Source organism: Nomascus leucogenys, chromosome 13 (assembly GCF_006542625.1).
Source record: "Nomascus leucogenys isolate Asia chromosome 13, Asia_NLE_v1, whole genome shotgun sequence".
Classification (NCBI taxonomy): Eukaryota; Metazoa; Chordata; class Mammalia; order Primates; family Hylobatidae; genus Nomascus; species Nomascus leucogenys.
The window spans coordinates 5,836,647-5,848,213 of record NC_044393.1 but is presented as its reverse complement, the minus strand read 5'-3'; the positions used below and the strand labels follow the sequence as shown (position 1 = coordinate 5,848,213).

The window sequence follows — 11,567 nt, the reverse complement described above, 5'->3', positions numbered from 1 at the left end:
AAGTCAAAAGTTTCCCCAACAAAAAAAATCCTTCCCCCGAGGGAAGGGAAGGGCTCCCACCCTCAGCCCGCCCCGCCCAGGGAGGAGGGACCGCCACCAGTCGATCTAGGCAGTTGGGGGTCCCGCTGTTCTGGTCCCGACAAGGAGGGCCTGGCTTGAGGTTCCTCCGCCCCGCGCTTCGTGCACTCTGAATTCTTTGAGAGGGTCCCAGGGAGGGACAGGGGTGCCCCAACTCTTACTTACAGTCATCCTGCAAGTCCACAAAGTACAGGGGGATCTCTGAAAACCAAGAAACACACAAGGAGTTACCAGGGGGCTGCGGCGAGAGGGGACGGGGTCGGGCAGGGGCCCCTCGGCCTCGCGGGGTGGTCACGGGGCGAGAGAGACACTAGCACCCCTGGCATCCCTCGACCCCAGCCCCACTCACCCGCCATCTTGGGATGGGCCTAGAGGGGCGACCGGCAGGGGCGGGGGCCTGTAGGCAGGGGCGGGGCCCTGTATACAGGGGCGGGGCCGTCGGCTTCGGGCCCCGCCCCCGGCCCGCGCCGGCCGGCCGGCCCCGCCCTCTCAGGGAAGGTGGCTGCCGGGGTGGGCGGGGAGGTCAGGTGACCCGGCCGGCGTCCCAAGATGGCGGCGACGGCGGCGCCCGGAAGGCCGCGGCGGCGTCCCGGCTGCTAAGGCGGGCCCCACGCGGCTGGCAGCGGACAGGCCGGACCTAGGGCCGGAGGACGGGCGGCAGCCGCCTCTGCGCGGACCAGGGCTGGGCCGTGCGGCGGCAACGGCGCCAGGGGATGCTTTTGCTGGGCCTGGCCTCTCCCTTCTCAACTTAGGGCGGCGGCGGGCCCGCGCCCCCGGCTCCCGGGCCATGGCGCTGAGGGAGCTCAAAGTGTGTCTGCTCGGGGTGAGTGGCGGCGGGTCCGGCCGGGAGGGCCACGGGAGGCTGGGCTGGCGGGGACCCCGGATCCTCCATGTCCCCTCATCCCTTCCCCCCTCCCACGTCCGAGACGCTGTCTGCCAGCCCCGTGGACCCTCCCTCCAGGTCGGGAGCTGTCCCGCCCACCTCTTGCACCCTCCAAAAGGTCCTGGAGGCCGAAGGGACCCTTGCCCTTCCCCTCCCTGGAGCCCGTGGACTCTTCCTGCCCCACAAAGGGCAAACAGCCCCCCCTTGCCTCTCTATTGCATCTGGGTTAAGAGAGGCTCTTAAATAGTTTTCTCCCAACTTAACAAGGTATTATTTGGGAGTTGGCCAAGTCTTCCAAAGTAAAACCAATAACAGGTCTTTAGGTTTTATAAGCAGCATTAGCCTGCTTTGTCTCTTGGGTGTTTTTGAACTTGTGGGATACCCCTGCCACTTACCCAAAGAGTTACTTTGCCAAGTAACTCTTCCTGTGGAGAAGAGGGGTGTTCAAATCAGGAAGCCCCGAAGACTAGTTTGAAGCTTCAGCTTCCTGTCTTGTCAGGAAAGACAAGGTGTTGGCCATTTCAAAGTCTTCTTTCTGAGATTGATGCTGTCATTCCAGAGTTTCTGCCTTAAAGATCGGCAGGAACTCCAATAACTAATCTTTATTCCCTCCAAATAGGGTGGGGCTAGGATTCATCAGGGATTACTCAGAGGTAACTCAGGAGTTCAAAGTTTACTAACATATGTTAAAAAGCAAGTGGGCTTGTTACTTTTTACACGAAGCAGAAACTTTGGGTCTTTCAAAAGGTCCCAATCTGTCTTAACTGCAAAAACCTCTCCCTTTTAGTACAGTTGGAATTTCCTAATTACTCTACTGAATTTTTATGACAACCGCTTTTGTGTTCCTCAGTTTATAAAATTTACACGTCTAGGGTGATTTTTCTAAAATCCTGAACTTATGCCACAAAGTAGTTTTTGGTGTCTGCCAAAAGGTAAACTTTTTCTCAGTCCCTCATCTCGTTCTCTTTCAGGATACAGGTGTAGGTAAATCAAGTATCGTGTGGCGGTTTGTGGAAGACAGTTTTGATCCAAACATCAACCCAACAATAGGGTAAGAGATTTTTATTTGATACACATCTAAAGGTGCATTGAAAATCCTTCCAAATACCTAGTGTGTTACAGGTGTAGGCCCTGCGCTTTATAGTCATTGAATTCTGAGTCGCTGGTTCGCATCATCTCTGGAAGGACTCGAAAGAGTCCAGTGAGGATCTGTGTATTTTAGGAAAATTATCTTCGGACTTGGGGGTGAGAACTTCAAAATGCAAATATGAGTTGGAGTTCTACTAATTATTAGAATAGACACAGAAGCTTCAGTCTATAAATATCAACAACAATTACACCTTGAAATAAGGCAGATGAAAATAGATCCTGGTGCTATTCTTTCAGGCATATCAAGTAAAAGACATTTAAATGGTTTTTGTCCTTCCTGAAAGTAGCAGGTTGAGATCTGAACCCTTACACATTCCTGTACTGGTAGTAATAATAAATTAATAAATTCATATTGAAATGGAAGGTTTTTTCAGTTCTCTGGTTCTATGTATAAGTAAATTTGATTGTTCATATGTTTTTGTCTCTATAAGAAAACTTTTCGTTTTGCAATACTAATCCTTTGACTACATAAGAAGTTGTGTTTTATAGGCTTTAATACTATGTTAACCTTATAAAGCTAAATAGGTGCTGTGCTCTAGTTTTATCATGAAACCCTCAAATGGTTTCCAGCATTTAAAGAAAAAATCTATGTTATCCATCATTAGGATAAAATTGGCCTTTGTGCTCTATGCAGATCGTTCTTTGACTAATAGAGAAATATTTTACAGCCCAGGAGAGAAACTGCCATAAGATTGTCCCCTGAGAAATTATGCTGTCAGAGGTTTTTTATTTATTATTTATTTATTTATTTATTTTGAGACACGGTTTCACTCTTTTTGCCCAGGCTGCGGTGCAGTGGCGCAATCTTGGCTCACTGCAACCTCTGCCCCAGGTTCAAGTGATTCTCCTGCCTCAGCCTCCTGAGTAGCTGGAATTATGGGCGCCCACCACCATGCCCAGCTAATTTTGTATTTTTAGTAGAGACAAGGTCTCACCATGTTGGCCATGCTGATCTCGAACTCCTGACCTCAGGTGATCCGCCCACCTCAACCTCCCGAAGTTCTGGGGTTACAGGCATGAGCTGCCGCGCCTCACCTATGTGTTCAATATTTTTTATCTGCTTTTTTTTTTTTCACCCAGGCTGGAGTGCAGTGGCACAATCATGGCTCACTGCAGCCTCAATCTCCTGGGCTCAAGTCATCCTCCCACATCAGGTAGCTGAGATCACAGATACACACTACCACACCTGGCTAATTTTTTTTATTTTTAGTAGAGATGGAGTTGCACCATGTTACCCAGGCTGGTTTTTTTGTTTTGTTTTGTTTTGTTTTTTGAGACGGAGTCTCGCTGTGTCGCCCAGGCTGGAGTACAGTGGTGCGATCGCGCCTCACTGCAATCTCTGCCTCCCGGGTTCATGCCATTCTCCTGCCTCAGCCTCCCCAGTGTAGCTGGGACTACAGGCACCCGCCATCACGCCCGGCTAATTTTTTTGTTTTTTTAGTAGAGAAGGGGTTTCACCATGTTAGCCAGGATGGTCTCGATCTCCTGACCTCGTGATCCGCCCGCCTCAGCTTCCCAAAGTGCTAGGATTACAGGCGTGAACCACCGCGCCTGGCTACCCAGGCTTGGCTTGAACTCCTGGGCTCAAGTGATCCACCCACCTCAGTCTCCCAAAGTGCTGGAATTATAAGTATGAGCCACCACACCCAGCCTATGTACTTTTTTTTTTTTTTTTTTTTTTTTTTTTTTTTTGAGACAGAGTCTCGCTCTGTCGCCCAGGCTAGAGTGCAGTGGCGGATCTCGGCTCACTGCAAGCTCTGCCTCCCGGCTTCACGCGATTCTCCTGCCTCAGCCTCCTGAGTAGCTGGGACTACAGGCGCCCGCCACCATGCCTGGCTAATTTTTTTGTGTGTTTTTAGTAGAGACGGGGTTTCATGTATTAGCCAGGATGGTCTCTTATCTCCTGCGCTCGTGATCCGCCCGCCTTGGTCTCCCAAAGTGCTGGGATTACAGGCATGAGCCACCGCGCCCGGCTGCCTATCTGCTTTTTTAAACCCTATGGGTCTCCTACATTTGAAAGCATGGGGATGAAATTCACCAATAAGTTTCTGCAATTAAAATGCTTTTCTGTGTCCTTTAAGAAAGAGCTGGGTATGACACATGTAAAACATGACCCCATCCTTCTCAGGGCCTGCCTGTCCCTACCTGCATGGGAGAGTGAAGTGTTGGGAAGTGACAGCAAGTACTGCTGGTGATTCAGCGAGTGACACACTTCACACTGAGTCAGAGCTGAAAACCCAAAACCCACAAGACACCCAGACACCACCTTGGCTAGAAGTGCTCTCTCAAATGAGAAGAGAGAAAAGTGAAGGGTGTAGCTTCATGCATCTCGGTGAGGCCCGCCCCGTCCTAAGTGTCCACTGTTCCCTTTTTGCCAGTGGCTCCCAATCTGCCAGATGCCCGTGGCTCCTGAGCTGCCTCTAGTCCACTCTGCACCAGGAGATTTGGCTCACATTTTCAGATTTGGCTCACATTTTCACATACAAGGAAAATCGCATACAAGGCTTTCTCCTCATTTTCTTTTTTCTGCCTTTTTTTGTTTCTTTTTCCTCAGTTTTAGAAGGTGGCTTCCTCCTTTGTGACCAACCCCAAACATGCCCCTGAGCTCTGGAGCCCCACCTCTTCATGAGTTACCCTGTGTCTTCCTCAGCCCTATCATCTTCTCATACCCTGCACACAGGTTCTGAATCCACCCCACTCCACCACAAGAGCACCCATTCCCCAACCTACTGCTCAGATGGTGGAACTCCTGAAAGAGAAGTTACCACTTCCTCAACTGCTGCCCACTCCTCAGCCTCTGTCATCTCAGCTCCGCCCTGCCATGCCACTAAAACCACCTTCCCTTGGTACCAGTTTCCATCTAATAGCCAAAGTCAAATGGCCTTGGTAGTTTTCTTTATTCATAGAGTGCCTGCTATATGCCAGGTGCTAGACTGGGTGCTGGTGCCTAGACCAGGGGTGGGCAAACTGGCCTTTTTGCCCGCCTCCTGTTTTTGTAAATAAAGAGTTACTGAAACAGTCACACCCAATTATTTACTTACTGTCTTGCTGCTTTTGGGCTACCATGACCAACTTGAATAGTTGCAACTAAGACTTGATGGGCCACAAACCCAAAAATATTTGCTGTCTGGTACTTTTCAGAGCAAGTTTGCTGACCCCTGATTTAGACAATGGACTTCTGTCCTCGTAGACCTTACCTACAAGAAGCTACGTTATGACTAATATACAGGAAATGATTTATTCTTTTTCTTTTCTTTTTTTTTTTTTTTTTTTTTTTTTTTGAGACTGAGTCTGTCTGTCACCCAGGCTGGATTGTAATGACACGATCTTGGCTCACTGCAACCTCTGCCTCCCATGTTCAACCGATTCTCCTGCCTCAGCCTCCCATGTAGTTGGGATTAGTTGCACATTTGGGAATCTGCCCGCCACAATGCCAAGCTAATTTTGTATTTTGAGTAGAGACAGGGTTTCACCATGTTGGCCAGGCTGGTCTCAAACACCTGACCTCAGGTAATCTGCCTGCCTTGGCCTCCCAAAATGCTGGGATTACAGGCATGAGCCACTGCGCCCAGCCAGAAATGATTTATTCAACCCTTTTCTGTGCTATGAAGGAGAAATGTGCAGTACTATGAAAACGTGTGACAGGGACCTGACCTGGGCCTGTGGGGATAACTGATTCCTACAGTGATCAGTAAAGGTGTGAAGCACCTAGCAGCACTGACATTTAAATATTGAAAGATGAATGGATTAAGTTTAAGAATAAAAGCTGGCTGTGTGCGGTGGCTCACACCTGTAATCCCAGCACTTTCGGAGGCCAGGACAGGTGGATCACCTGAGGTCAGGAGTTCGAGACCAGCCTGGGCAACGTGGTGAAAGCCCGTCTCTACTAAAAATACAAAAATTAGCCAGACGTGATGGCACACGCCTGTAATCCCAACTACTTGGGAGGCTGAGACAGGAGAATTGCTTGAACCCAGGAGGCGGAGTTTGCAGTGAGCCAAGATCGCGCCACTGCACTCCAGCCTGGGTGACAGAGCAAGACTCCATCTCAAAAAAAAAAAAAAGTTTTTGAAGAATGGAAGTGAAGTAGTTGGTGGTGGTGAGGGACGGTGGGTGGGTAGGAAAGAACTGGAATGGGCATGAGGGACAGCAAGGACCGTGAGGCAAGAGGGCAAGGGAGGTTGGAAGAGGGGTCAGGAGGCTGGGTTGGCTGGAGGACCCACAGCAAGAACCAGGAGAGACGGCAGGGAGGTTGGTGAGCCAGCAGGGACCAGTCCACAGGGCCCTGGAGTCTGGGGGAGGAGCCAACATCACTTACTGCAGGACACATCCCCGCTTCTCAGATTAAAGCTCCTCTGTCTTCTCTAGTTCCCTTCCTGCTTCATAACCGTGCTTCCTCAATGCAGTCTCCTGGCCTCTCATACTGATTTGATAAATGCTGGTCTTCCCCAAGCTGTGTCCTGACTTCCCATGTTTCTCACCTCCCTCCGACACCTCACCTTCACCTGTATAATGTGACCTCTAAGCCCATGCCTCCAACCTATGATTTGGACCTAGTCTCCTAAAGAACTCGGTCTTTGTTCCTCCTCCAGTCCTGCATACCTCACACAGTATCTGTGTTCTTCCCTAAGGACTCGCCTGTGTCGTATCATGGGGAAGAGCATGGGCCTTAAAGAACCATGCTTCCTAGACTTAGGGCCTTGACCGTGTGCTAGCAGGGAGAATATCTGCGCAAGTGACAGAGCCACTCTTTTGGAGGTGTAGGGAGAGGTCATAGTCCTGCCTACCTTATAGGGGGTTTTAGGAGAATTCCGTGACTCCATACACAGAGTGGGCATAGGAAGTGTGCAGTAAATGGTGGTGGTATGTAGTGGTACTGTCATCGTATCCCTCTTCACCCCACCCCCAGCCCAATCCCCAAACCCCATTCATATCCATTTAAGAAAGGGCCCTCTGGGACCCCTTCCTGAAGGAGAGCTTGGGCCCTCCTTCCCATCCTCACATCTGAGCCCTCATCTTGCCGGGGCTATTGAGCTGATTTCAGAACCAGTTGTTCTGTGGCCTGGCTCTGCCACTTGGAGTCAGTTCTCCTCATTGTTGCTGTGTGAGCTTCATTAAAGACAAGTTTGATCCCCTCAGTCAAAACCACAGCAGAGGAACCCTTTCCTAGCCTGGGCCCAGCCTCATCTCTCCTGTGCTTCCTCCATGTTTTTGTTGCTCACTTCCTCCCCAGCACGTACCAAGCAGCACCCGTTCCACACCTGGGTTTTTGGCACATGCTGTTCTCTTTCAGGGTCCTTTCTTTTCCTTGTCTCCTTGGCAAATTCCTGATTGTCTCTGCAAACTCAGGTACATGTTAGTGGCTCTAAAAGTTGCAGACTCCAGGGTCAGCAAAGGCCAGGCAAAGAATGTAAATGAGAGATGGACCAGGTAGAAACACTGGAGGGAGGCTCTCAGGCATGAACTGCCCAGACTCCCTGCCCTCCCTGTATCAGGTCCCCTCGTTCATCTTCTTACCTCCAGGGACACTTTGCTTCGGTCTCCTTCGGCATTGTCATCCCTTTGTATGTCCAGATCCCAGGGTTCTGAGGTAGACTCCTGCCCATTTGCATTTTGTCTCCTCTTGTTTGATGTCATGTAACTCCAATTGTAACCACAGCAGGGATTTTCAAAGCTGAGGCTTTTTTTCAGACGTATGCATGTCTCTGGTCCCTCTTCCAGGATTCCAGGAACCCCCTTCCTCCACACTACACATATGCTGCAAGAAGAGGAGGCCCCCATTAAAATCACCACCATAGTGAGCCATTGTGTAGTGAGCCTATTGTGTTCCTCAAGTGTGCTAGAGTAGAAGAGTAGCTCCCTGCACGTGGGTGAGTCCTACTGCAGCAGCACCAAATTCCCTCTTAAGCTCTAGACCTGCAGATTCTGCTCCCCATAGAGCCCGTGCCCACAGGTGGCCCATAGACACCTAGGGACTGTCCATGTATGTCACTGAGCTCATCAACTCTCTCTCAGAGGCTTGGATCTCTGCTCCTCTTTCCGTGGACCTTGGGGTAGAGGAAAGGACCAACTGTCCTCAGGTACTCAAGCCAGCAACCTCAGCATCCTTCTCAAATCCCTCCTAACTCACCATCTCCTCCCCCCAGCCAGTGGTAAGTCACTCGCTCCTGTCCAAGCCACCTCCCAAATATCCCTCCTTCTCTATTGCTGTTATATGACCTCTAGGGCTTCATCTTCCTTCGTGGAGGTGAGACATGGACGCTAGACTCTGATTAGATCACAGCTCTGCCACTTGCTAGCTAGTTAGCCCTGGGCAGTTTATTTTATGTATTTATTTTTTGAGATGGAGTTTTGCTCTTGTCGCCCAGGCTAGAGTGCAGTAGCGCAATCTCGGCCCACTGCAACCTCCACCTCCCAGGTTCAAACGATTCTCCTGTTTCAACCTCCCGAGTAGCTGGGATTACAGGCACCCACCACCACGCGCAGCTAATTTTTGTATTTTTAGTAGAGATGGGGTTTCACAATGTTAGCCAGGCTGGTCTCAAACTCCGTACCTTAGGTGATCCACCCACCTTGGCCTCCCAAAGTGCTGGGATTGCAGGCGTGAGCCACCGTGCCCAGCCAACCCTGTGCAGTTTAATCTCTGATCTCTTTCTTCATAAGCAAGTAAGGATAATGATAGGACCAGCTCCATATTGTTAGGAGAATTCCAAGAGAGGTGTATTTAAAATGCTTAGGAAAGTACCATGGATACTGGAACTCAATAAATGGTGGTTATTATTCTTTTTTTTTGAGACAGAGTCTCACTTTGTCGCCCAGGCTGGAGTGCAGTGGCGCAGTCTCGGCTCACTGCAAGCTCTGCCTCCCGGGTTCACGCCATTCTCCTGCCTCAGCCTCCCGAGTAGCTGGGACTACAGGCGCCCGCCACCGCACCCAGCTTATTTTTTGTATTTTTAGTAGAGATGGGGTTTCACCGTGGTCTCAATCTCCTGACCTCGTGATATGCCCACCTCGGCCTCCCAAAGTGCTGGGATTACAGGCGTGAACCACCACGCCCGGCCTATTATTCTTTTTTAATTTTTTATTTCTATTTTTTAGAGACAGGGTCTTGTTCTGTCACCCAGGCTGAGGGACACTTTGAGCTCAGTGCAGCATCAAACTCCTGAGCTCAAGCAATCTTCCTGGCTCAGCCTCCTGAGTAGCTAGGACAACAGTAGCACAAGCAGTACACATCACCATGCCTTGCTAATTCTTTTTATTTTTTGTAAAGATGGGTTCTCACTGCGTTGCCCAGGCTGGTCTTGAACTCTTCGCCTCAAGCGATCCTCCTGCCTTGGCCTCCCAAAGTGCTAGGATTAGGCATGAGCCACAGCATTTTGCCTATTCTTTTGTAAATGTTTAAATCTTTTTAAAATTTTAAAATTATTTCTATCAAAGCAATGTGTATATGGTTTTTAAAACCTGAAATAGTGTTACGAGGCTAAGTGTTGTGTAACATTGCCCTACTCTGAGCCATTCCCTGGAGGCTTACTGTTGCCTTCGCGTTTAGCTATTCTTTCTGATTTTTTCTCCAAATTTTTTCATAACATGCATGCACAGGTTGAGTATCCCAAATACAAAATGCTCCAAAATCTAAAACTTTTTGAGCAACAATATGACACTCACAGGAAATGCCCATTGGAGTATTTTGGATTTGAAATGCTGAACTGATACAATGCAAATATTCCAAATTCTGAAAAATTCCCAAATCAGAAACACTTATTTTATTTTTTCCAAAATCGGAAACACTTCTTTCTGGTCAGCATTTCAGATAAGGGATACTCAGCATGTACTGGTAGTTGTTGATCCCTCTCTCCTCCCCGCCTCCTGTTTAAGGCAGTATCTACTGATTCTTTTTCTTTGGAAGATGGGAATTTTGCCATCCTCCTCCTCCCACTTCCTTGTGCACATTTGCCCTCGCTCCATCTTTCCATTAAAGTTCTCTCATTGGGAGTCAATGTGCCATAGTGTTTAGAGCCAGCCTGTCTGCCTTTACCTCCCAGCTCTAGCACTTAGTTGCTCTGTGGCATTGGACAAGTTATTTAACTTTTCTGTGCCTACATTTGCACATTTGGGAATCCTCCTTGGCATCTAATTTGTAGGGTTGTTGTGAAATTGAATTCAAACACATAAAAATTGCTTAGAATGGTGTATGCCATATGGAAAGCATTTGTTATTTCTTAGCAAATGACAGAATTAAATTTTAAAAGGTTATTTTTTAATCTCCTACTATGGTTTTGAACTTTATATAAATGGAATTAGTATACACACACACATACATGTAGTTTGTTTCTAGGATGATTAGACTAACATATGGAAAAAAAAATGATTCTTGACCCTTACCTCACAAAGTAAACGAGTAGAAACAGATCACAGACCAAAATTTAATAAGGCTATAAAAGTTCTAGAACAACATTGGACATATAGGACACACAAAAAAACAAAGCATAAAAAGAAGCTGGAGTTGATCAAAATTAAACATTTTTGTTGAATTCAGCATTTGTTGAATTAAATCACCTTGGCACCTATGAATTTATATATGTGTATGGGTGTATTTCTGGATTCCCTTTTCTGTCCCATTGGTCTATTTGTCCTCAAGCCAGTACAATATTGTGTTCATTGCTGTATATGTATAGAAAGTCTTGGAATCAGATAGTATATGTCATCTAATTCTATTGTTGTTTTTCATGTCTGGCTCCTCTGGGTCTTTTTCATTTCTGTATAAATTTTAGAATCACAGTGTCCATTTCCTCAAAAGAGCCAGGTGAGATCTTGATTGGGAACACATTGAATCTCTTGACTAATACGGGAAGAATTGGCATCTTAACACTATTCCATTTTTGATCCAGGAACATGATATATTCACTGTTAATGTAGGTCTTTTATCATTCATTCAGTCTTTTACCATTCAATTTGATGGTTGTCTCTAGGTTTTTTATAAATGCCCATTATCAGGTTGAGGTTGTTCCCTTCTATTCCTGAATTAATGAGATTTTTTGTCATGAATTGTGTTGAATTTTATTAGATGGTATTTTACATATTTTGAGCTGTTCATGTTCTTTCTGTTAAAATGGTGCATTACAACCATTGAGAGTTTAATACTGAAATATTGAACCAATCTGGCACTCCTAAGATAAATTTCTCTTGGTCATTATACATTATTATTTTTTATATATTGCTGGATTTGATTTACTAAAATTTTGTTAAGGATTTTTATCTGCATGTAGCTTTCTGTAATAATCTTTCTCTAGTTTTGGTGTCAGGACCTCATCAAAAGAGTTGAGGAATGTCTTCTCTTCTACTTTTTTGGAAGAGTTTGTGTAGAATTGGTATTATGTCTTCCTTAAAGTTTTGGTAGAATTCACAGATGAAACCACCTGAGCGGAGAGTTTTCTTTGTCTGAAAATATTTAACTACA

At 47.3% G+C, this 11,567-nt stretch overlaps 1 protein-coding gene across 1 annotated transcript in view; it reads left to right on the top strand.

The window, feature by feature from the left end:
* Nucleotides 1-609: 609 nt before the first annotated feature.
* RAB22A (RAB22A, member RAS oncogene family) overlaps nucleotides 610-11,567 on the top strand; it is a 53,838-nt gene continuing 42,880 nt past the window's right edge. Inside the window, exons 1-2 of the mRNA XM_030826848.1 lie at nucleotides 610-901; nucleotides 1,933-2,012. Of these exons, the coding sequence (XP_030682708.1) occupies nucleotides 866-901; nucleotides 1,933-2,012 (116 nt within the window). The 5' untranslated portion in view covers nucleotides 610-865. The remainder of the gene's footprint in view (nucleotides 902-1,932; nucleotides 2,013-11,567) is intronic.